The sequence below is a fragment of the Seriola aureovittata genome, chromosome 10 (genome assembly GCF_021018895.1).
Source record: "Seriola aureovittata isolate HTS-2021-v1 ecotype China chromosome 10, ASM2101889v1, whole genome shotgun sequence".
NCBI classification, from domain to species: domain Eukaryota; kingdom Metazoa; phylum Chordata; class Actinopteri; order Carangiformes; family Carangidae; genus Seriola; species Seriola aureovittata.
Window position 1 is genome coordinate 10,092,879 of NC_079373.1, and position 27,398 is coordinate 10,120,276.

The window sequence follows — 27,398 nt, forward strand, 5'->3', positions numbered from 1 at the left end:
AACTATTGATGGGCCGGGGGCTTTCTTCACTTCTCTCGATCCACCAGGAGGAATGTTAAGGCACAAAGTATGAGCATACCACACAATGCAACAAAACACACATTCACAAATACAATATTGGCTTCGCTGTCAAGTCTCTCAGAGCTCAAGCACATACACAGAACACACACAGTGAAGACTAATCAGTAATGGAAAATTAATCTTTTGTGACAATCTATTCTGCAAAAATAAGATCCCGAATAACTGCCAGTAAATCAGAACGTCTGTTTTCCATCCAAGTTCATTCATGCGCAGAATATTATGTCCCTTGTTTTGTCTCACCAACTTTACATTTGTTCAGTTAATATTTCAGCTAGGATTTCCCCTGACTTCTTCTGACCACCTGGCAATCAAGAAGAACAACGGGATTGCATTAGCTCCTGGTATTACCTGAGTGCATCTTAAATGCTGTAAAAGCATCCCCAACACAGGACAAACAAGGTACTGGAATAAGACAGTGAATAGATCTTTAAAAGTTTATAAGATCCTGCAGTACGTTTTCAACTAGTCCCAAAGAGGTGTGCTGATGCCTTTAGAAATGAATGCATCTATGGGTAGAAAGAGAATCTCTATTTTCTGGTTGTTTCTTTCTTTCTTTAAAGTACAAGCAGTGTGGGAGCAGCCATGATTGATATATGGTTTTGGCCAATTCCTCAAAAAGGAGAACCAGTGAAAAACAGACCAAAGTGCTGCTCATGTTGGAAATTCTGAACTAATGTGAATGGCTCACTGTATGCTGGGTCAGTAATCATGTTAAGAACCTGAAAAACAGGGCCCAATGGCATCCTTAAAGCAATGGTAATGTCTCCTTATGGTGTAGCAAAGAATGGTCGTGGACTGTGGTTGGCAACGCTTGGTGGCATGAGCTCATTCTTAGAAAACAGCACGTTGAGGGATTAGGCTGGAGCTGGACAGGAAGTCTGTGAGCTATGAGAGAAGACCTGATTTACAGTACAGCTTAGTCCACTTGCACTGAAGTCTCCGTGTGGTTGGCATGGTCTGAACAGCTCCTTTCTGCTCTTTGTGTACAAATACACCCACCAGCTTTCACCACACCTACATCCAAAACCTTTACTGTACCTACACAAGTCTCAGAAAAACATTTAGAATGTACCTAGGACTGGAAAGACGTGGCTACAGTAGGAGGGCCTGACAAGATTTGATTCGCTGCCACTCAGTTATACCATAGACAGAGAATATCAGAGTCTGCCCAGCACCACAATCACAGCCTAAGGTAGAACAAGCTAAAAAGTCACAAAAGTAATTAGTGCAAGACAAGAAAAAAGAGACAGTGTAACAGAACAGATTATCAATGAATTCCCCATTTTTTCCCCAGTGAACCAGGAGGACGCCCTTTTTGTTTCCAAATGGATGGAGGTTTTCCTGGCAACAATCTGGATAAAGATAGCCGACCATCTGACCCATATCCCACTGGCAGACACACACGTGCCCCAGAGAGGACCAGGAAATGGAGGCCAGACCATGGGGAAGCTATAGTTCCATCTGTTTCCGTGGTCATGCCAGTGCTGGGGTGCCACTTCACTCTGAGCTTCCTGAAATGGTTCAAACTGTCAGTCACCTGAGCATGACACCATGAAGGATAGGTCACTATTTACTATGGTAAGGGAAGGAAAGGCTGGTCTTTTAGACTGCCCACAAGTTCAGGAATTTGCAGACAAACTGAATCACACAAGTATGAATGCATCTCGACAATTTGAGAAGATGGTGTGGGAAGTGAGTTTCTGCACATATATGTGTCATGTGGTGTTCTAGTCAGGTCTTAGAGGCATCATTCCATTGCGTAACCTTCTGGCACCATCCTGGCCTGCTGGCACTGCCATCTGCCGCTGTGAAACACGAGATCACAGACAACCTATCAGCCACTGAGCTTCTACAGGTCTGCTTAACTACAACATCTCCACAATGTTTTGCAAATGGCTGAATGAAAGCAATTTATCTCCTAAGGCTAATTTTCAGGTCCTTTCATGCTCACTGCCAGAGATCATAACATGCAGCCTGTTTTTGTTCTGGGTCCAATTTGCTTTGTTGAGGTTCTCCTCTGTTTACCACGGAGGGGAGCTGAAGCCTTCCTGCCCGCCTAACTTGGCTTCACCCCTGCAACAGCCGTGGAGAAAAACAGGAGTGAAGAGGCAGCTCTATCACAAGCATCCTGTTCCTCACACATAATCTGCTTCACAATCACACTTCATTGTGCTGCTTTTATATGATGCAATGTATGCAAGTCTGTTTACATTCATATGCGCCTGTGTGTCACATGCTTGAACACGAGGAAGCACAGGTGTCTAAGTTATTCTTCAAAAACAGAAGCCTCAGTGTATCTATTCCTAAGCTTGTTAAGTCTCCAGAGTATAAGAATTGAAAGTTTTGTAAATCAGTGCTCTGAAGTCACTTTCTGTCTTTATGTTAGGATTTTTGGGGTAGCATCATTTGCATATAATCTTCAAGTAATCGACAAATAATATTATTCTGCACACAATGCACTATATATGCTTTTCATTCTTTGTTACGAGGCAAAAGGTTGACATTTGACTTGAAAAAGGACACAACCCCTGCAGGAGGGCATATCCACTAATCAACAGGGCAAAATCAGTTACGACAGGACATTTCTTCATAGTTTATAACTGAACATTGTATGTTCAGAAGAAGCATATCACATCGTGACAACTCAAAGGCTATTCTCTTTACCTGAGATTGGCTTTGATAGGGAATCATCTCTCTTGGCTTTAAGCATTATTCATAGGCTCATTGTACAGAAGCCTCAAACAGCACGTGGATCCCATCTAAGTACCGATCTCTGAGTCTCTAAATGGGATTTGATAAGCTGTTATTGCTATTTGGACTTCATCTTCATCAGTGTTGAAGAAAACTTGATAGGATGAGGGGAGACAAGGTAAAAAAGCACTATAGGTGTTAAGAGCAAAAGATAGATAATCAGATACCTAAAGCTGTGAGCAACAGTATCCTGCATAATTACATTAAAAAAACACATAATGGGCATTTCATCTACAAAACGTTCCATACTAAAGGAATATTTCTCATCAAGATACATAATTGGTGGTTACTGTGAAGGGTTATATTGTAATAGGGTTCAGGAACACCATGATTCTTTCCCTCTGTCGCTTGGAGACTGCCAGGACTGGAGTGTGAGCTGTCCTTATGATCAACACCATGTGTTCTGCAGACAAAGAAAAGGCTTCAACCATCCAGGCCTGACAAGCATAGCATTTCCGTCACTTATCAAAGCCATACTGAACATGCAAACACACTATCAAAAGCAAAGGTGTTTAACATGAAAACAATGACCCAGATAATATAAACGGTCTTAATGTCAACTAACACAGGTTATGGAGAAAAGTTGCCACAGCCTTCCTGAGAGAAAATCCAAGGAATGTAGAAAAACACTAAAACACCAGTCTGCCTCAAAAACTGGGGTAGGTGCCAAACCACAGTTCCTTTACACACAGCAGAGATGCAGGACACAAACCCACAGACACACACTATAACAGTAAAAATCTATGGTAAGGTCAATGACATAAAACACATCTATCCATATGTGTTAAGAGACACCTCAACACATGCTAACCTATTTGCACAGAAACATACAAACCCACATGGCCAACCAGTAAGCCAGCTGTGAAAGTACACACAGACAAAATGCAGACATTGGACATAGACCAACACTGTTGCATAACTCCCTTTCCATCTCACCTGCTCTTTTGAGAGCTGCCATGATAGGAACCAGGAAGGGGGTAATGAGGGCCAAGCTGCCTGCCACAGCCTATATAACCTCACTGCCTGCTATGTCCCTCTCAGGGACACCAGGCTACTTAGCCTGTGTGACCTCCATCTCCTTCCCACAGCTGGTCTGTCCCCCACCTCCCAGAACCCCCAACAGCCCACCCCAAACTGCTTCACAGCAGAGCGAGCCATGACCGGAAGGCATCTGTCAAAACAAGGCCTTGAGACTTTGGACAAGGAAGAGCAGGGAATTGCACAGACATTTGGAGGGACGGATGCTCTTGTCAACAAGTGACACCCTTTCTGTCCACTTTAACCTACCTATCCAAACAATTTAAATCCTCAAGCACTCAATTACCACATCATTCTGACTTAAGTAAGCAGTTATTTAACATGGCAAGCAGAGAGGGGATCAGCATGCTTCTTCACAGTAACACAACTGCATAACAGCCACTCACAACAGTGCTATTATTTAGGTAGACACATCTTAATTGTCCAATGCTAACACTAACACGATCAGGTGAGGTCTGCAGCACAAAACGCTAAGATTTTAAAGCATCCAAAGTCTCCCTGCACTGATGTTTTGGAAATTTGTCCCATGGGCCATCATATACAATATCAAATGAGTGAGCACCAAATCATCTATGTCATTTAATCTCTGTTCTGTCCAGAGTGCACGTTGATACTGCAGTTGGAAGATGAGAGGAAACTTTTGGTAATGCAAGGTTGTTTACTCTTTGACCCATAGATGCTTAACTTCTGAAATCAATATCTCAATATTTGTCACTGAATGTAGTCCATTAGGAATCAAAAGAGCAACAAAACTGGCTGTCTTTAATCACTTTCTGCATAAACCTAAAGTGCACCAAAAGTCTCATGAAGACACAATAAAGATCCCTTCCTTCTCAGTTGTGTTTTTCTACCACTTTTGTGAAAAATGCCAAAATTTCAAATTTCACCCATTTTGGCATAATGCCAATTGGTTATTGGATGGAATTTAGTAACCTGATATACTGTAGGAAATGGCAGGTATACAGCACAGGAGAATACAGCTCGAAACCCTGCCCACCTTTACTGGAGTCAAATTATAGAGGGAGCCTAGTCTATCATTGTTTTAGTCGAGATGAAGGCTGTTGTTAGTGATACGCAACATACACCTGTCCTCGTAATAAAAGACACAAATGGACCAAATCTACTAAATGTCAGTGTCTTGGAGCCACTAAGTCTATGTTTAATTCAAATGACTCACAGTGCTTCTATTGAATTATTTTCAACTGAGATGAAATAGCCTAAAAAAGTCAGTAAAATATGAATATTTTCACTTTCAAAAAACAGTCCTGCTGTTGTTTTTCTTTTTTATGAATAACCATCCCTGTATTTCCAACATTGCATATTCCAGGCTCACCACGGCTTATGAGATAAAAGAGAATAAGTAAGTAAGTTAGCACCAGGTGTACCTGCCCTCCTCTTAGCCATCCTCATGGGCTGACACTTCAAACTGCAGTTTTTATCAGAGTATCAACCTGGACTTTTGAGCAGTTTCAACTTTGCGAACAGTAAAAGACGTGGTGCTCATTTTATGTTGGACAGCAATTGTTATGAGTATTCCAAAAAATCTTTTCTTACATACAGTATGCATGGATTTTCAACAAAACTGACTTTTTACTTAATACAGCTGTGACTTCTATCAAGAGCAGTATGGTTTCACTGGATTCTAGGGCTGTAACTTCTGTTTATTTGAAATTGGAACAAAAAACTAGAATAAAATGTAGCAAGCTGTTTGAATTAAATTTATATTTATTTAATATTTAATATTTAATTTACAGTCTGTATGCACATCAGACCATTTGAAGTAGTTTACGTTATAATCCAGCAGGTCCAGAAAGTATTCTGGGTTCTTCTCATTACATTTTTTTTTACCATTCTTACTGACCTGAAACATCTGGACACATTTTCCTTTTGCAAAATCAGACATCTGCTCTGCCTGTTAGCACGTACTATTTTATTCCCATGCATATGTGCACACAGGAGCACACATGGCGTAAGCTGTCCCAACCATGTTCCCACATTCACAGATATAATGGCTCTAATATGAAAATTGGAAGTGTCACTTTACATCTCCGTACAGCCGGTCCTTCTCAGCATCTCTTCCACGCGCACCTTCCCCTCTCATTCTCACTGACACAATATTTTCATCATTACAGCTCACTTTTATGTTGACATAAAAAGGTCAACAATAAAAACAATCTGGTACAGTGTAGAATACAAAAGTTTTTGTTAGTAGTTTTTTTTACTGATGGCACCTCTTTCATTCAGAAGAGTGGTACATTACACAATCATGTAACGTGTGTCAACAGATTGACTTATCCCAATGATTCATTATGGATTCAAAACAAATGAACTGATGTGATATGGGTCTCCTATAAATTTAAAGATTTGAAGTTAAAAATAAAAAATTGCACACATATGTAGTTGAAAGTCAACAGTATGACTGTTATTCAGCTACTAAATTTAAATTCAGTTCTCAATTTAAAGCAGTCCAAGAATTTGGCAGATCCTTTAAAGAACTCAAAGACGTCCTGGGAGCTGGAAAGGAAGGCAGGATATTGTGCTTCACTATTTTGCTCTCCGCTCCCTGCTCTTTTTTGGCGTGGAAATTACAGATTATGGCCAACTAAGTGAAAAAGTACTGACATTAGTCAAAGTCTGACATGCCTCCATAGCTTTTGGATATGAATGTTTGGGTGGAAAGAGAGTAGCACAGTGGTGTGGAGGGGGCTGCATAGAGCAGAGGGGAAAGATTGATTTCTAATTAACAAGCTGGTTGCAGTAATGAAAGACTAGATGGTCTCTACTGGTAGTGGATCAATGGGGAGCATTTCCCTTGACATCTAGTCTTAATCACACCAGCTCAGCTTGGTAAGAATGCACTCATTGCTGTAATTAACACTGTCACGCTCCCTCCATCGTCCCTCTCTCATCCCATCTCTTCTCTGTCGTAACCTCTACCTCAAACCTCTGCTTTCACTCAATAGCAGGACTCATTCAGTGACTCTATCGCTCAGTTTCCTCTGCTTTCATGACATAGTGACATCTGCACAAATGTGTTGAGTCACTGACAAAGACATTGTGATGTTTATGATCAGAGAGAATGGGCTATGCTAAGATGGCTGTATTGGTGTGTGGTATGTTTGCAGTTCGCTGTGGTGTGATTAAGAGCTACTCTCATTTCATATTCTTGGTCCCTGTGAAAGGAAGCACTGCAGACCAAGTGACAGACATGTTCGCAGCTCCACATTCATTTCTGAGGAAAAAGTTAAACTAAGGACAGAGATCAGCCATTCAGAGAAGAAGATGGTCTTTACAGAGCGTAGTTTGGTGGGAAGGTGAAGTCTCATTCATTCTTCAGTCTACACTTCTAGTATTCTGAATTTCAGTCACAAACTTCCTTGAAAGGCGAGGTACGATCAAACATTTAATCCACTGAGGTGTAAGACACACTGGTCCACTGGGTACTCCTTGGTTTATCTAATATGTCACTAGTTCACTGATGTCCCATTTCAAAGGGACAATTACTACTCATGATATGTGAAAGGTAAAGGTAAGCTTGCATTTCTGAAATCTTGCCGATAAACCCAGAAAGCAAGATAAATGTACCTAATCTTTTTTGTCGTCCACTGGGAGAATCTCTGTGGATGTTCTAATCCTGAATTTGAGCTCACTGATGACACATGGACCTGTGGGGGGTAGATGTATGAGGTTTGATATGTGGGATTTCACAACAGAGCATTAGGGGAATGAAATATTTTCAGGGGGCCTGTAAACACCAACCCCCTCAACCATGCTGCCACTTTCGGCAGGAATATGTTTGAGCTTGTGTGTGTGCACGGATGTGTAATCTGGCTTTGCCAGCCTGCTGTGTCTCTCTCGGCAGAGTGGGTCTGGTTGTTTGAAAGAGGCTGGTGCTGAATGGGGGGTAGGGCTGGGGCTAATCCGCCTGTGCCACGCGTCGTGTGCCCAGCACCCAGCCAGTTGCACCATGCCGCCTCCTCTGTAGTGGGTCCATTGGAGCGCTACAAGGCCCTCTGAATGCTATCAGCACAGACGACACACTGGCCCCCAAGCAGGGATTACAGCTCTCTCAATGAAGTCGCCAGAAGGAGGATCCAGCGCAAGAGGAGGAGAAGAAGGAGGAGGAGGTACACAATCCTCCAACAGGAGCTCCATTCTCTAAAAGGAAGAGGCCATCGGCAAAGCTGACACGCCAATCAACAGTGGCTGGGAAACCACCCCTTGAGAACAACACGTCCAGCATGAAGGATAGGGAGCTGGGAAGACAGATTTAAAAAGGATCCATCACTTTTCAAAATCCGGCTTAAAGCCACTTGGTACTCCTTAAGGACAATGAACACTGGCCCATTGTTATGAGGTAGATTGGGATGAGAACATTAGCATGAGTTTGCATAGACAAACAGAGCTCTGAACGTCATATGCAAACCTGGTGTTTGAGCTCTCTGAGAAGTCAAAAAAACTATGTTTACAACCTGTTTGTGAGTTAAAAGTAGACATCAAAGAAGCAGAGGCAGAGGAGAGGGGGGAAACTTAATGTGCCAATAAAAAATTATTTAAATAGATGGTGGAAGGGTGCGTCCCTTGTGTTTTCTATTGGAAAACTTAGGCAGCAAGTAGAATGTGGTTGAGATTCATCCTCACCCTGAGGGTCTAGAGTATGTTGTGTGGGCTCCTTGAGCTGGTGTTCTGTTTCCCACTATGGTTTACTATAGAGACTGATATATTTACAATGATTGAAATACAGCATTCCTCATTGTACTTAATCTTCAGTAACAGCAGAAATGAGAGCAAGCAACCAAGAAGAACACAACCAAATGTTTTGTGCTTCAGGCACACTCATAATGTCACTATATTTTGGCTGGTTTACATGTTGCTAAAGTTGTGCTAGAAGAGGAATCTGTTACTGCTTGTGCTGTCTAAAACTTAAACCTCCAGACACCTGAAAAGGGACACAAGGGAAACACAGCAAGCATGCACATACTAGGACAGCGGGAGTCTAGCATCTGCACACCCAAGCTTGTATTATCAACAGAGAGGCACTCCAAATCAGGCAAACCCCCAACAGGCAAGCACACACTCCAACATCCTGAAAATACTTACGCCCACTTGTCTGCCCACTCATGAAAGTTACTGAAAACACAACTCACATTTGCTTGTTAAGAGCTTTCTTGTTTTGGCTGGAAAACGAACCCGTTGAGGAAATTGAAAATAAAAAATGTAAGAGCTCCTTGCCGCTTGCCCAGATAAGACTGGCACAGGCACACACTTCTGCCTGGCGTTGATCCAGTCACTGCCTTCATTTTTAGTTCTTTCTACCACACCTGGCACCATGCTGCCATCATTCTGGCACTGGCCTGGCAAAGGCTAACAATGTCACTGGTATCTGAGGCGATTCGCCGTGCTCTGATGCAGTAAATCAATTTTTCATAAATGTAGCATATAGGTGGCATGTGGCCCATCTCAACTATCACGGCCTCAAATTCTCCAGAGCTACTGAAGCTCAATGATTCTTTATGAGAAAATACAAAGTTGGAGACAGAAAAAATGTCTGTCACTGTCGGCTTGTTGCAGTGTCATTACATTGTCATAGGTTTGTACAGTGTATTATAATATCAAGAGCAGGTTCCTGTGAAAACAACTTGTCACAGTCATTTAGCACCTGACAGGAGGAAAATACCAACCTCCTGTTCATGTTATCATGTCATATCCTGTTGTAACATTGTCACAAAGAATTGTAATAGCCCGCTGATCAGAACATTTGTGTTTAGCCAGTGGAACATCTGACCTGTCTCTGTGTCATGATGGATCACCCACTAAGAGCTGAGTGCTGTGTGCATGCCCAAGCGTGCATGTGTGACAAAGGGAAGATTCCCAATGAATATCCATTCTCATTTCTCGCCCATCTGCTCCCTCATATCAAGGAAACTGGCATATCTCAGTGAATACAATGCTCTTTAAATGGTTCATCATTCAATGTCCACGAAGATAGAACATCCAAACACACCCAGCGAGCCCATACAAACAGTAATACACTTGACACACTTCCCTCTACTCAGTGAAGTGACCTATTCAGACAAAGCAGCAGGAGGCAGAGAGGCTGAAGAGCTGGGAAGCTAATGAATGCACGGGTTTGGACCACTTGAAAGTGCTAGTTCTATCCGCATGTTGCTTTTCCTTTGCTCACAAGAGAGCCCTATTAAACCATTAGCCCCGATCCCCTCTACTCTTTCCTCACTCTTACCTCGTTTTCTGTGCCTCTGCTCCCCTAAACTCGATGTCTGCATGAAAACTAGGCCAGTCCTTTGATGGTTCACTGACCAATGATTGCTGCACCGTAAGAAATACTTAAGAGTTTTCCTGGTCTTTTAAATAGATGAATGTAAAACACTACAGTTAAGCTGAACAGAGAGGTAAGGAACACTAGACCATTGGACAGGAAGGGTAGGGACACCAACCAAATCTAATCACTCTGCAGGAACAGCGCTCCAAGTAATGCAGCACTGACAAGAAGTGGTCAGAGGTCAGAATGCAGACCCTTAACGGTCCCCTAAGAGGTTAAGTGCTGCAGAAGGTGATGATGACATCCAACGGGCTGCTTAAATCACAGCAGACTGATGCCATTTTGGCACTCGATCTAAAGACAAAGATGGCTGTGAGCACCTTCTGTGAAGGCTCAAAGATGGGCCATGTGTTTCCATGACGTCTTCGTGTGGCTTCACCGATATGACCTGGTGTATGATAAGATAATATCTGCTTTTCTACTAGGGCCTTGTGTCTGTGACCTTCACTTTAACATGGCTGACTTGTTGTTCTACAGGCATCAGTCAACAGAACACTCACAGAAAAAACTCCCCCCAACCACGACAAGTAATCAACTTTGCAGATAGATAATGGCCTTTTTCCCGTTGCAAGGCACAGCGAGTTGTTTCTGGTGGTTGGCAGGAGAGCTGCTGAAGTAATTCACAATGTCTAATCTGATAGGTTATCATGGGAAGAGCTGATGGCATTTTGTGGGGATGAATTTATCTCCAAGTTCCCATTAAGAATGTCATTTAGTGGCAACGTCCAAATCTCCTTGAAATGTTGATTGTTTCTCAGGCCTCTTCAATCATTTGCACATGAAAAGGTCCATGGAACAGGGACTGCAGTAGAGACCATTGACAGATTAGCAATGGCCATTTCAGCCTGTACTGTCAACTACTTCTCCAAGCAGCTCTCTTGTTTTACCCTCTGTTACTTTCCCTTGCACCACTGTTTCGCCTCCTGTTTTCTATTGTGGCAGTGTGGTAGAGACACACTGCTGAATCCCATTGAATATTGTTTGGTTTTCAATAGTGTGTAGGAACAATGAATATGGTGAGACAGACAGAGTGAGAGCTACGCTACGAACCTGAACATGCATGCCTCAGCAGGGACTTGTGTGAGTGGCTCATTCAGTGCTTTACACTGACACCAATAACCCTGCATACGGAAACACACACAAAAACTCTACACTATATGCAAATGCAAATCCTGACAATACAAGCACAAACTCAAGCTTTTAAAAATAACTGAATAATTGACACCAGACAAAACAATGTATTCTATCCAAAACTACATAGTGCCTGAAACCACTGGCATGATGAGCACCACAGTACCTTTCATCAGTACCATCACACAGTAGGTTGAAATCGACAGAAAAAAAAAAAAGTACAAATTCCTTGACATACAAAGACACTCAATCAATCTCACTGGCCCCATTTCTACTCATGCACCTCCATTTTTGCAGCTATTCTCCACTGACTTGCAGAGGACACCGCTCTGCCGTTCCATTCACTCACCAATCTTTTCCTTTGCGCTTTCTAATCTGACTGCATAACTGAGTAGAATGATGTTCCCTCTTCTAATGATTTGAATCCAATGTGCTCTACTGGAAAGGCCGTGTTTTCTGATACTAAAACAGTCTGTTGGGAGGAATTTTGCCTCTTCCTCTTCCCCCACTGCTGTGTCACCATCCATTCTCGAACACTGTTGTTCATCAGTTAAAACGACCATGCCAAATGAGGGAGACAAGAAAACAAGAGGAATGAAAAACAACACTTTCTGATTAACTATGTTTAGGAACAGGGCTCTGGGTTATGTATTGTGATGTTGCTTCCTATAAACATGTGGTTGCTGTATGGAGAACATCTTGCATTTCCCAGAGCAGTGTTAAAAGAGGTCAGACACAAAATGAAAGAAAATGCTTCGACATTATTGAACTAAAGAACTGCTCCCTGAGTGTAGCAAAAGCGGTTCAAAAGGGTCATTTGATTATTTAGAGGACAGACTCAAATCCCAGTGAGTTCTTAGTTCTTTTTGCTTCTCTCTCTCCTCTGAAAGATAAGGCTATATGTGGGCAGTATGTGAGTGTGTGCGAGTGACACTTGGTTTCCATTTGTCTAGTACAAGGATTGACCCTAGAGTCTGAATACAAGCACACAAAACTCCACAAATCTTTTCATTTTTTCTCCTTCCGTTTCCCAGCGGTTCAGAGTGTCTCTACAGTATTTCTGTTTTCATTTTGTCTACTGTGACCCTGCCAATACACCCACCCTCTCAAACATTTCACACAGAGAGTAACACAACCTCTCTTGGTCATTTCATTCTGATAGCTAAACACAGTAATCTTGTCTACAACACACACACACACAAAGTATGCTGCCTACACATGGTCTTATCACTCAAAAGCAACAGAGAAGCGAGAGGCAGTGAGGTCAGATCAGAAACCCAATTACTGTACGACAAATTGGCCACACAGAATCTTACTCTTGCTCGGCACCGAATGCTGAGGAGGTTCTTTGAGGCACTCACCTTCTATCTCTTTTAAAGAGGTCATTTTTTCTTTTATTTTTCTAACTTCCCCTTCTTCCACTGGCAACCTCTCTCCTTTGCGCTCATTCTTCAGTTTTCTTTTCTACAGCCCTTCAACCACATGGCCAGCATCTCTAATGCCTTCCGCCCACCATTTCCACATGCAGCTCTTTCAGTGGTTAGATCACACGTTGCTTTTAGAAGATTAAACCAAATGTAATCCAAAACTAAAGCCCAGAGAGAACATAAAATCAATGAGAAAAAACAATTGACCGAACCATATAAAAGAGGCATGCTGAAATACAAAAGTTCTTTTGCAGAAATGAACAAAAAATGTCACAAGAATACTTCCCTTGCCCTTTTCTTCACAGCACCAGAAGAAAAGATTTACAGTTTTCCCCTTTCTGTCTTTTTCTATCATTCTGTTTTCAGCAGAGCAGGCAGATACATGTCCACGCTCAATTCATGTCTGTATATTTCGCACTCAATTCCTGTCACAATGAGCCAGGCAGTGGCCGTGGTGAGAACATGTAAGGATGGATGTAACCATTAAGGTTTGAGAGGATGAGACAGAGGTGGAAGGGAGGCAGAAACTGGGATTACTCCTGATTGCACAACTAAGGACACAGCCAGCCATGTTTCACTTGCTGACTTGCCATTTATCAATCCACCCCCAAGCAAAATCAGTCAAAACCCCAGAAATTTAACAATGAGCTGCCATCATGTGCCAAAACATGGGACGGAGAAAAAAAGTGAGCAGCTTGGAACCCTGTCATTTTTTTCGTGCAAGCCCCGCTGCTGGTATCTTATCAGCTCAATCCTCTCATCGTCATTTAAATCTCCCCCTACTCCATCCGATCCCAGCCGTGGCCCTATTTAAATCTCTCCCTCCTCCCAGTCCACCACATTTCTAATGCTAATTATTTAAACCTCTTCGTGCGCTCTATCCCTCCCATCCACCAGCTAGTTATTCAAATCTCTCCCCACCCGCTCTCCCTACAAGCCCGGCCCCAGTTAAAAGGTGCTTGACTGAAGGGTTGATCTGGGCTGTTGTTTTCAGACAGAGGATAATATTGCTTCTTCCAGACTCGTCTCCTTTCCTGCTCTGTTTTCCTGGCCTTCTCAGATCTTTTTTCTTTCTATATACAATTACACCGCTGCACATATCCTTTTTGAAATCAAGAGGTTTATTTGCCATGATAATGGAATGCAGTTGTTAACAGCGCAAGAACAGTGTATCAAATTAGATAGAATACCACAAAGACAGAGTTAGGAAAAGATATAGGCAATGTATACAAAATGTGTGTATTTAGGAAGCTAGATATAATCAGTAATATACATGAAACCTGTGTACATCCAACTCTTAGAGAACAGGATAGCTGCATGGGAATGTGACCTTACTCTGTCTGTGGTGGCCTGTTAGGGTCACTGTCCCCAGTGTTAAGTGAGTGGCGAGAGTGAGTGACTGAGCAATGGTGACACTGTTTGGGAGGTCAGAGGGGATCTTTTTTCCAGGACCAGGTGCCAGCACATCAGTGTGGGAACGAGGACATCAATCTCCATCTCCTCTTACACTCTAAGCATAGGTTTACGGATTTCTTAATCTTTATTTCTATCAGTAAGAGAATCTCTTTCTATGATGCTCTGTTTGTCCAGTCGCACTCACAGTTTTCGAGTCTCACTCTCACTCTCATTCAGTTGGAGGGATCTCGCTGTTAGTCCTGTGGAGAAGCCACCTACACATGGAGCATCAGGATCACAGCTCAGTAAAACACCAAAGCTGCTCACAGCACTGAACAGGAGTCCCACTCAGCATCACTACTTATAACAGTTACATAAATGCTGGTTTCCAACAACAGCCACCCCACACAAACTGCACACTCCCATTTGCACACACCACAGCAGCACATCATGTGTGAAGCAAAACACCTGCAAGAAAACGAATTCAATTACAAGTGTGTGTTTAATTTAAGGCAGGTTTAATATCTTTAATGAAATGTATCTTATGCAAAATTACAAATTTAGCACAATTTAGCAATGTCTGTTCATCAAGAAAACATCCACAAATTCAAAGTGAATTTCTTTCACAAAAGGAACGCTGTTTTAAAATTATACAAGTTGTGTTTTCGCAACCAAATTTACAATCAGATCAATTCAAAACACTTATTTTTGTGTTACTTGTTACTGATTAACAAATTGGAGAAACAATAGATCTTATTCTCTTCAACATGCAGTAAAAAAAAAAAAAAAAGTGGACACCATAGGGGGTGTGCTCACCTTGGTACTCCTGTCCAGGGGTGTAGGCAGTGGGGTTGCCCGTAATTTGGAGGGTGAGTAGCACCTCTCCCCCACCTTCCGCCACCCCGGCTCCCTCTAGCTCCCCATGGTGGGTGCACAGGAAGAAGAAGGGGTTGAAACGGGGGTAGAAGCTTGCGGGGGGCGCCCCGAAATCCATGCTGCTGCTCCCCAAGACTAGGGCCAGCAGGGCACAGCCTAAGGCACCCCCGAGAGAGGCCCGCACCATGGCCATCTGCCCTCACCAAGCGAGGGACTGGGGAGTGGAGGTGGGTGAAGAGGTGAGGAGAGAGATGAGTGGGAGCAAGGAATGCACAGGTAGAGTTCCAGAGAACAGCTCTTGGAGTCCACAGATGAGTCGAAAGTCCAAAAGTGCGTGCGTGAGAGTGCGTGTGTCTGTGTGTGTTTGTATGTGTGAGATTAATGTGTGTAAGTGTGTGGGCTTGGCTGTGAGGAAAACTGTAGAGCTCTGTTCTTCTGCTTCCTCTCCCTGTCCTACCTTCACTCTCGGGGAGTTCAGAGCTTCGCCTGTGCTGTCCTGCTCCGGCGTTTAAATACCTCACCCCCTCCCTCTGTTTCCCTCTCTCCTCCCACCCTCCCTCCCTCCCTCTCTCTGTCTCTCTTTTCGCTCTAACACCAGCTCCACGCGTGCTGTATGCACTCTATGAGACGGCCTCCCTCCTCTCTCTCATCCAGCTCTTCTCTCCTCCCTTTCCTCTCTCTGCCAGTCTATCACTCTGCCTTTTTCCTTAATCTCTTCCTCCCCCTCTCTTCTCTCTTTCTCTTTACCTCTCACAAAACCACTGTGTTACTCCACATTGCACTCTTGTATCCCTCTCCCAAGACCTTGGCTGTCTTATCTCTATGCATCTGTTAGTTTCTTCATCCCTAACCAGCCCTCTGACAGATCCCTTTCACTCTCCTCTCTTTCCTTTGTCTTTTTGCCCATCCACCAGACTGTCTCCTCCTCTCCCACCCACTATCACACCTCCTTTCTCCCTCCCTCTTCCGCTCTCTTCACCTCCCTCTCCTTCCCTGTCTCTGCTTCTCTCTCTGCTTCTCTCCCACTTAGTCCCCCTCCCTTCTTTCGATCTCCCTCTCCCTCTTTTTCCAACCCTGTACCTCTCGGTCTCTCTTCTTGTCTTCAGCAACGCTCAGATTTGTTTTTCTTCTTCTCTACTGTTGCTTTTTTCATGGGTTTTCCATCAGATTCTCCTTTTCCACAGGATTCTCCAACTTTTTTTCCCTTGTCAGAGCCCCCCCTTTTGCGTCACCTCTCTGCTCTAGATTAACCCACCACTACACTGAAGACACCAGCTATAATGCTGCTTCCTCTGCTCACCAAATGATGGATAAGTGTTTCTCTAACACCCTGTACACACTCCCCTCTCGCGCTATGTCTTTCTTTCTTTCATTCAGGAATAAATACAAAAAAAAAACCACAAAGCTTCATCCGTCACACTTCTCAGCTACACACTCCCTCCATGTCTCTCTCTTTCTCTGCTCATCCATTTCTTGCTCTGTGTGTAAGCGATACACTATGCCCCCCCTCGATCATTCTCTCAGCAGACCTTGAGGATATAAAAAGATTAATTTTCCAAGTGCATCCCAAACACACAAATGTTCCCAGTGGCTATACAATACCTTCCATGGTACAAGGCCAAAGAGAAAAACCACATTAAATAAATTATTACAGTCAAGGGGGGAACTTAAAGAACTTGCTGTTAACACCATTGACCGTCTCTTCTGGTGTTTCTCTTTAGCTGCCTGCTGGGTTTGTGTGGTTAAGTGCCTATTACAGACATAAACACTCCCAAGCCAGCAAGCTGCACACACACACTGTCAGCCGCTTCACGTCCAAACAGCCTGACTGACCCGCAGCAGGAGCACACAGCCAGGCCAGCATGGCCAGATGCTTTCACAGTCTAAACCCCTGATCACACATACACACAAGCAGATACACACAGAAGCAAAATGCGTGTGTGCTCTTATTTACAAATAAACACACATACAAAGCATAAACCGTATCTCTTCTCATTTTTTGCATGTCTTAACTTTGATGTGAGGAAAGATTTATATTTGGTTCGAGTGAAGTAATTCACCTGCCAGGCCAGCTGCTGCTCCCAGGCCAGCTCTAGTCAGCATGTTTATCCACGCAGAAATACAGACATCCAAGAAAGGCTGGACAAAAAGGCAAATATTATGCAACTTTAAAGGGGAACTGCACTCCCTTTGTCAATTTCTGTTTCTATCTATGGTGGCCAGTCTGATCCATATTAACTTACAAATAAACTACACAGCCAAAACATGCTTCAAATACAGATACTTAGTCTGGTTTGTAGAAAACAAATGAACTTTAGTCTCTATTCCATCAGCTTAGAAACAAAACAACTGCTCAGTGTTCTCCTCATCATCTTTACAGTCTTTCACAATTCTCCATTGAGAACACTTTATGTGTGATGAAATCACATGTTTTAGTTCATTTTTTTTCATCCATGGCGACTACAAACAGCAACAAATCTCTCTCTCTCTCTCTCTCTCTCTCTCAAGATCTTAAAAAACTGAGTCATCACAGTTGCTCAAAAGAGAAAGCAATTCTTTTCCTCATATAGAGGCCACAGTAATACCGTGAGCAGAGCCCTGCTGCTTCTGTTGCCCATGGAACAACAAAACATCAGAGAGCTAAATAAAGTGATGTGGAAAGCGTGACAGCTGCTTCACAAAGAACAGGTGTCTTGTAATGTTAGGTGTTTGCTTTAGTATGCCACTTTAAGACCATGTCAAGCGTATGCAAGACAGCACTGTGAGAACAGCAACGGAAAAGAAAGTACAGTAAGAAACAGTGTATAGTCCAACTGAAGGCAGTAACTTTTCAGAAACAGAGTGTGTCCTCCCCAGTTGCTCCATGAGGTCAGCTAGGTGGACCAGTCTGCTGAGACTGGAGAGTGGGGTCAGAGGTTATCTCAGTCCTTCTCTGCTGTTCCTCTCAACCAGTCCACAGCCACCCTCCAGCACCTCATTGCCTTAATTAAGTACTTTTAATTAATCTAACTGCATTAACTCACCGGTGAGACTTCTTAAAGAGCTTAAGTCCTTATGTGAAGCTTCGATAGCATTCCACTCTGTAAATGTTGCCATACTGTGGTTACAGCTTTTCACTCAAAAAATACACCGTTTAACTTTCCAGTCTTGTTTCAGTTGTGTTAAACTTGTCTTTCAATAGAAATAAGTGAATATTCTGAAGATGATGTTTCTTATGGGTCCAATTAATACCTGGTGACGGCCCTCTGGCTCTGCTGTGGCCTGTAGGGTTGTACATGGTAGGTGAATTAGTGGAACTGAGTGCACCTGACCAGTCCATGGTTTGGTTTAGTTGACAGACTCATCATTAAGTGACTGAATGGGAGTCTCGGGGGGGATTTTTCCTGGTTTCTGGGAACATGGACCTTGTAAAGAAATAAATTCTACTTCACAGCTCTAGACCAGTAGTTGCGTAGTAGTGGCTGCATAGCGCAACTGCTGTTTTATCCAGGTGTGAATCTATTAAATTTATGTGGTAAAGGATCAATGCACAGACTTGCATACTCACCAATACGTATTTTAGGCACTCTCTGAGGCATTTCTGATACCAGAACAACTCTAGTGGCAACTGAGGTACCTGCTGGGGAACATCAGAAGTGGACGAACCTTTCAAGCTGAAGGAGAAGGCTGCCTGGGCTTGGATAGGTCAGGGACCACCTTCACCAGCAGACTTTTGGCTGGCCTCAAAGATTTTCTGCTTAAAAATTGACAGGTCAGGATGGGGAGCAGGCCTTACACAGTAAGTAAACAGGTCCACTGGAACATTTTAGAAATCTCACAATATTTTTCCGCAACATGTGCTCAGTATAATGTTTGGCTGTGACACACCAACTGAGCACAGCCAGTGTAGCCTTTATTTTGTTTACATAAAAACATGTTTCCACATCGTAGATGTACAATGTGACACAAATAATGAAGTGGATGGCCATTTCAACAGGATAGTTTACATGGCTGGTACACTGACAACCCACGCAGCTTATTACTTTTAATTACCACCACTTATTATAGACAAAAGCACCGTGTCATGGTCTCTTCATTCACTTCATGAGACCACTGCATTCAAACAGTAAGTTTGCCAATGCAAAAAATGCAGGGTTGCCAGGCGAAAAGCTGATCCTGGCTCAGTTTTTGCCACGGCACAGTCCACTGTCATCTTCCACTGGTCAACTGAATATGTGCAAGCACATTTTTCGGGTAAAATACCTTGAAGCCCATTGATTTTTTACTATATTTGGTTTGAACATGGCCTTAGACTGTTAATACCAGTTTTACATATTTTATGTTTGTAAGTAGCACTGCTAATAACATTTAATTCTTCTGCTCTCAGACAAGAGCCGTGTGTCTGAACAGGGCCATGCGGTAGCATCACACACACACACACACACACACACACACACACACACACACACACACACACACACACACACACACACACACAAACACAGAAACTGTGTCACAGTTCATCATTACAAAATGTGTGTGTGCATATGTGCATGCCCACATGTGTGCTTCCAGCCTTCTCTGTCCAGAGCTGCTAGCAGAGATCGGTCACAGCACAGTGTTCACTCTCTGTTCCACTCACCCCTGCTGAATACACATGCTCACAGTTCTCAAACACACAATCACACAAATATATTTACCCAAAATGAGGAGCCTTGACACGTGAGCAAGATCCCTGCACTCTAAGATAGAACGGACACCAGCACAAGTGCTTCTGATGCACAAGAGGCAGAACCAGGGTGAAGCAGTTAGTGTGTGCCAGGAGAGCCATCTGTTTTACCTGTAGCAATCTTTATTAACAGCTTCACACATATCCGTACCTGATGGCCTCTGTGTTTTCTTCATGTAGGTCCTGTCCTACATCCATCCCTATTATACCATGGCGATTCTACAGCCCCTTCCCCTATGTGCACACACACAGACACACCAATACACACTTAAACACACATAATGTGCGTCTGGGGGCTATCGTTCTCCATTATGAAAACTAGGTCGGGGAGGAGTGGGCGAGGGGAGTGGGGCAGTAATTATTTTTATCATTATTAATTTCCACCTCAAGGTTGCGCCAGGGCTTTTTTGTCCGCTTCAATCTTCATTTCAGACCCCCTGCATCCACAGACACACACACACACACACACACACACACACACACACACACACACACACACACACACACACACACACACACACAAACAAACAAACACAGCCACCATCACTACTACTGTCTTTGAAAAGGCTGCGTGCTAAACAAGGCAGAACAGAGGGTGGGGGCACAAAAGAGGAAAGAGCTCAAAGGGATGGAAAGTGTGTGACGGCAAGGGAGAGAAGGGAACGCAGAGGCAGAGGAGGCAGGAGGGGTTGGATGTGTCGCTTCATCACTCACTGGACCCTAATTTACACTAACAGGTTGTTTACTCGATATGGCAAATGATAATAAAAGCTTGGGTGTTGGAGGAGGGGAGAAGGCAAGAAAAGAGAAAAAGAGAAAGAGAGGCCCTGCGGGAGCACTTCAGCTGTGATGGCTTGCACACTCCAATTAGTCCCATGAAAAGCTTGTCCCCCCCTGAAAGGAGTAAAAGGAGGGGTGTGTTTCTCAATGTGTAAAAACCAGCCAGGATCACCCCAAAAACTCAAAGCCCTGTCACAGAGGGAGGGATGCAGTCACAAACATCAAGGGTCTCACGGGGCCAGCACACAAGAACTCTGGTCTTCAGGTCTCAGCAGTACGCAGATGCAATGAAAACACTCGCACAAAGACTTGTGAGTGTCTTGAGATGATAAATGGCACAGACATGGTTCTTACTGTAAGTGTTGGTTTAGTAACTGACACTAAACAGATTTCTTTGTATAACTGCAAATATAACCTCTGACAGCACATGCCACGGCTCAAGAAAAGTAAGACATAGTTATTAGGAGTAAGTTTGCTGACACACAAGTCCATGTCAGTGTTTTTCCGTTGTAACTTAGTCCCAGTTTGAATCCCTACACATAGGAGAGCTCTTTTTCCATGTGCACTGCTGCCACAGAAAAAAATTAAATGCCACTGCACTGCATTTCAACTCTGAAATATAATAAAAACTTGGCATTTTACAGTAACTTGTTGAATGGCACCAGTTATCTGTTTGTAACCAGAAACTGTCAGATGCAGAGAAGATCAACAACACAAGGACTCCACAGTGATTTAACACACAAATGCTAAATAATAATCTGCTACCGCTCAGACTGTATGTTAAACAACATCAATTTCACGAGTGTAAACAGGGTCATTTTCTCAGGATCCATTTAAGCTGTTGTCTCTAGTCAATGTTGGGACTATATTTATTTCTTCCACAAATAGATCCATCTTCAGTGAGTCTGTTTTAGGGCAGGTAGAATTTGTGGACCTGTAAAAATGTTTCACTTAATTTTGTATGATCTATTCAGACTTATCCATCTTTGTTGCAACTGATGAAATAGTTATAACAGTTAATCATGTCATGCATTATAATTGTTCAGGAATTGAGTGACTGATTTATGATTGCAAATGAAAAAAGTGGTCTAATTATACTTAAAAGTTGCTAAAAATAGTGAAACCTTTACATGACACAGTGATCACAGAATACTCCTGTACAGTTCACCGTGCTATTTCAGTAAGCAGCAGGTCAGTTCTCGAGTCTTGCGTTCAGACATTTGATGTTTTTATGGTCACATTTTTCAGTTCCAAGAGTCTTGAAATACATCGCTGCCAAATGTGAACCCTCCTGGGTGATAACAGGCTGCACCCAAGATTAGGCCAAGAGCCTCTGGAAGTGGCTCCACTGACACCTTGACAAATTCAGCTGTCCTGAAGAACAAGTGGAGTATCATCCTTTGAAAAACAGTAGGATCAACATTCCCCACATACTGTGGTCCTCCTCTCTCACATAAAAGACTCATCGTCAGACTTAAATCTGTTGTTTGGACAAAGCAATGGAAACTCTGAGTGCTAAGTGGATGAGTAAAAACGTATCTGTGCTGTTTCTGGAAAACTTCACAGACACAATTAGATAACAATTACATATAGTGTGTAAGCGTTTGAGAATTTAGCAGGACAGAAATCTTGATAAGAGATGAAATGAGTGGACCAGTCATTTTTTTCCTTTCAATTTAAGGCCACATTAAACTGCTGACCACCACTGAAAAGCTCCAGGCTTTATCTAAATGTAAACTAAGTGCAGCCCTGTTGCAGAATAACATACTACTAAAGGAGAGAAAACATGTATTGTATTACATGTATTTAATGATTAAAAGCTGTGAGGCATTTTTTTCAGGACATAAAAACTTCTGTTTGTCTTGTTTAAGACTGATGTCTTTCAGTTGAGATTTCTCCAAATTAATTATCTCTTCAAACAAATATTCAGAATTGATTTGAAACTTTGAAATTTGTCATGTGTATTGTTTAGCAATTACTACCAGGAAACTGTAGAGTGTACCCTATCCTGTGAAGAACCAAAAGCAGCATTGCTCATCTGAGAGAAGCATCCACAATGTGTTCAGACCAGGAGTGTGTCAAGACCATTTGTTACCAAGGTGAGTTACACTCTTGAGCTTACTGCTTGTCACAGAGCATTACTCTTACTTACTATTGCATGACTAAAAACATGTGGATGAAACACACAGGTTTTGTTCTGATGAAGAGAAAAATGTGTTGACTGATGGACATCTCTAGGATGGCTTTCGGCTTTTACTACCCCTTTTACAACCCAAGATTTTCAAAATTCAGCACTGGCTTTTGCAACCCCAGGCCCATTTCTTGAGTTTGGCTTTTAGTTTACTTTTGAAAGAAATAAGACAATCAACAACAGGCAGTACAAATTTTTAGCACTCATCCTATGGCCTTGGGCCTTATATCATAGCACATCACAGCCAATATCTCAGAGTAGAGCATGACTTTGAATACATTATTGTTATTACACCATAGTTTCATCATAAACACCTTTCTCACAGATTTGTGAGAAAAGAAAAGTTCCATAAACAAGTTAAATTCCATTATGACACCCATAATGTTAAAATATCACTCTATCTCCTCTACCTAAATTACTAAATAATTATACTGCAATTTTTCCTATCTTACCATAAATTTCAAGGGACAGTAATACCACTCTTGGCTTACTGAACCCTAACTTAGTTAATCTTTCAAATTTGGACTTCCGGTATGGGTCTAGAGGGGATGGCAGCTTAGCGAGAGAGCTCTCGACAAGAGTTAATAAAACTGCCCCAAAGTGAATTAACTATCTAGCGAATTGTACGAAAAGAAGGGAAAGGGGGCACAGATGGCGTCCAAAAAGAACAGGAAAGGAAAAAAGTCATTTATCGAATGAGTTGGAGACGACGAGATGCAGCTAACAGAAGAAGCTAACGTTAGCTCCCCCGGGGCTAGCCGGGGTGCTTCCCCCGCTCCTAGCTACGACGGCGCTGATACAGAGGAGGAGGAGGAACCGGTGAACTTGATGAAGATCCTGAAAGTGCTAAGAGGCGTTGGGAATGAGGTGAAAGAATTCCGAAAGGACATGAAAATACAACTACAAGACATCAGAGGTGAGCTGGACAAAACAAACACGAGGCTTAACGAAGTGGAAGCCAGGGTCGCTGGGCATGAAGATAAGCTCCAAAGCATAGACGAGATACTAGCCGAGATGATAACAACACAGGAAAAACTTCAATTGAAATTGACAGCGATGGAGGCCTACTCGAGGAGGGAGACACTCAGACTGTACAGGGTTCCGGAGGGAGCGGAGTCGGGATCACAGTCTATGATCCAGTTTGTGGAGAAGCTACTCCGGGAGAATTTAAACATCCCCCCGTCAACGGCACTACAGATCCAGAGGGCGCATAGAGCCACCAAGCGGCTCCCAGCCCAGATCGATCCTGGTAAAGTTTCTGTGCTTCACTGTAAAAGAAGAAGTGCTCAGGTTGGCCTGGCAGAAGAAAGGTTTCACATGGAACAACAACAAGATAAACCTTGACCACGACTACCCTCCGGAGATCATGGCCATGAGGAAGGAGTATGCTAGGCGCGGAGGATCCTGAAAGAGAAGAACCTGCGGTTCCGAACCCTCTACCCTGCCCGCCTGAAAGTGTTTTTTGAGGAAGGAGTGAAAATCTACAACTCGGTGGAGGAGGCGACGGCAGACCTGGCGAGCCGGGGGCTCCCGCTGAGAGTGATTAAACCCCCGGCAACCCCCAGAGAGAAACTACAGAGATGGTCTTCGTGGCGGGGGACGTGGGACCGGCACCCGCGGCGGAACCGGGGAGCTGAAGGATACAAGGAGAGACTGCAAGTATACAGAAGGGAAGAGAACTAATATCAACATATGTTTGGGATTTGGACGATATGATAAAAATGTAAGTAATGTCGAGCCAATACGGGTGGGGATTCTCTTTTCTGAGGGCGTCATCACAACGGAAGGCCCCCTATCTCAGGGAGTAAGTAGGGGTATTCCTTCAAAGATTAAGGGAAGCAGTGGAAGTGATTCACTGCTGGAAGTTTGGTTAGGAGCCTTTTTGCTTCAGTTACACACCATACACTTCTGTTCGTTCTGCACTTATTCCGTTCGCTGTAGTTTTTTGTTTTTGTTTTTTTTTCTTGGGGGGGGGGGGGTTGGCCTGCTGCTGTGAGGGAATGCTTTGCTGTCAGCTAATACAAATACATGCAAATTGAACCAGTGAAAATTATTTCCTTTAACGTAAATGGGGTTCTGAATATGATCAAGATGAATAAGATTTTATCTAAATTAAAGAAAGAAAGAACCCAGATTGCCCTACTTCAGGAGACACACATGAACCAAACAGATCATTTGAGGTTAAAGAGAAAGGGTTTCAAATATGTATTTTCTTCATCTGTCAAATCCAAACATAAGAGGGGAGTGGCAATACTTATTTCTGGTACACTTAACTATGAACATATCTCAGAAATCAGCGATGAGGAAGGCAGATTTGTCAGGGTAATAGGAAAGATAGAGGGCTCTGAAATTACAATACTAAATGTGTACGCTCCACCTGGGAGTGACTGAGTATTCTATAGGAATATTTTTGATTTAATGGTGGACTCTCAGGGCACGGTTGTCTGTGGGGGGGACTTTAATTTTAGACTTGATCCCAAACTAGACTCATCCAACCCGACGAATCATACGAATCCACTCATAAGAAAAATCAACTCCTATATGGTAGAAATGGGGATTATGGATGTGTGGCGAGAGCTGTACCCGTCTGCCAAAGATTACACTCACTATTCTGGTTCATTTAAAGTCTACGCTAGACTGGATTATTTTTTTATGTTCAAGGTGGATAGGTTCAAGATTAAAGATTGTGATATACTAACGAGGGATTTATTGGATCATAGTCCTATTTCTATGTCTCTGCAGGTGGCTAGGAAAAAACGAAACACCCTCTGGAAATTCAATTCATACATATTCAATGACCCTTCCATAGTTTCTAATATAAAGGAAGAAATAAAAGGATTTTTAGAAATTAATGATACGGGTGAGATTTCAGCAATTATTATTTGGGACACACTTAAAGCGGTAATGAGAGGCAAATTAATTTCTGTTACTTCTCACCTGAAAAGAACCAAAGGACAGAAATGAACAGATCTTCAGACAAAGCTGAAGCTGAAACAACAGGAAGATATTAACAACCCAAACCCTACCGTAAAGCAGGAAATTAGGAAACTACAGGGAGAAATCAATGATGTTTACACACAGGAGGTCCAGAAGAATCTAACTTTCCTGAGACAGAAATATTATGAGATAGGAGGAAAATCAGTAAAATACCTGGCATACAAATTACGGAAGCAACAGGAGGAAAGCACTATATATAAAATTAAGAACCCTAAAACTAATATACTGGAAACCAAATTGGAAAGGATCCAGGAATGTTTCGAGATCTTTTACAGGGACCTTTACACCCAACCTGATGCCCCTGGGGAAGACTGTTGTGATACCTTTCTCAGCTATTTGAACCTACCTCTACTATCAGACTCTGAATATGATAATTTAATAAAACCAATCTCGACAGAAGAAATTAACGCAGCTATCACCAGACTAAAACCAGGTAAAGCAGTGGGGCCGGACGGGTACAGTTCCCAATGGTATCGCATCCTGAGGTCAGAACTAGTCCCACTATTGGTGAAGACATTTAATTATGTTTTACAGAAGGGAGAAATCCCTCCTTCTTGGAGGGAGGCCACTATCTCAGTTATCCCAAAAGAGGGGAAAGATAAACGAGAATGCGGGAATTATCGACCAATTAGTGTCCTCAATTTAGATTACAAATTATTCACCTCTATTCTTGCCCACAGATTGGAACACCTGCTGCCTCACCTCATTAACTTAGACCAGACTGGTTTTATACACCATAGACAAACAACCGATAACATCAGGAGAGTATTACACATCCTTGGACAGATACAAACTGACAAAACTCAAGTGATTATAGGGAGTCTAGATGCTGAGAAGGCTTTCGATTCCGTCAGATGGGCTTTTCTCTACAAGGTGCTGGGGAAGTTTGGGTTTCCAGATAGGTTTATCAAAGTAATCCAGGCGTTGTATGACAGACCCTCAGCCCGCATTAAGGTCAATGGTGATCTATCAGAGGCCTTTACTTTAAAAAGAGGGTGTAGACAGGGCTGTGCAATCTCGCCCCTCCTTTTCAATTTATTTATAGAAGTACTAGGCCAATTAATTAGACAAAACCATAATATTAAGGGTATCATATTATCAGGAGTTGAACATAAGGTAGCAATGTTCGCTGATGATGTGCTGGTCTGCCTGGGGGAACCAGAGAGATCATTTAGTGAATTGATGTCTACTTTGAATGATTTTGGTAAGCTATCTGGGTACAAAGTCAACATTTCAAAAACCCAGGTGATGACCCTAAACTATACAACCCCTGAGACTCTACGCAAGAAATTCAAGCTAAATTGGGAAAATGAAAATATCAAATACTTAGGGATACATCTGACTAAAGACCTCGCGGGGCTCTTTCGAGCAAACTATGAGCCAATATCTTCAAGTATAAAAGCAGATCTACATAGATGGAACCTGGTCCCCTTTTTGAGTCTTAGTGCGAGGATAAGTGCAATTAAGATGAATGTGTTACCAAGTCTACTTTACCTTTTTAGGAATTTGCCTATAGAGGTGGGTGAAAATCAATTTAGGGAGTGGGACAAGTGGATCTCCAGATTTATCTGGCGGGGCCGGAAGCCAAGGATTAAATATGCCACCCTTCAACTTGCTAAGGAAAGGGGAGGGTTGGGTCTCCCCTGCCTAAGGAACTACTACAATGCTGCCCAGATAACCCCT

At 42.8% G+C, this 27,398-nt stretch overlaps 1 protein-coding gene across 4 annotated transcripts in view; it reads right to left on the reverse strand.

Moving 5' to 3' along the window:
* Positions 1–15,561, reverse strand: part of reln (reelin) — a 92,673-nt gene extending 77,112 nt beyond the window's left edge. For all 4 annotated transcript variants that reach the window (XM_056386800.1, XM_056386798.1, XM_056386799.1 and 1 more), the window contains exon 1: positions 14,980–15,561. In XM_056386800.1, coding sequence (XP_056242775.1) covers positions 14,980–15,232 — 253 coding nt within the window. In that variant the 5' untranslated portion in view covers positions 15,233–15,561. The remainder of the gene's footprint in view (positions 1–14,979) is intronic.
* Between the last annotated feature and the right edge of the window lie 11,837 nt (positions 15,562–27,398).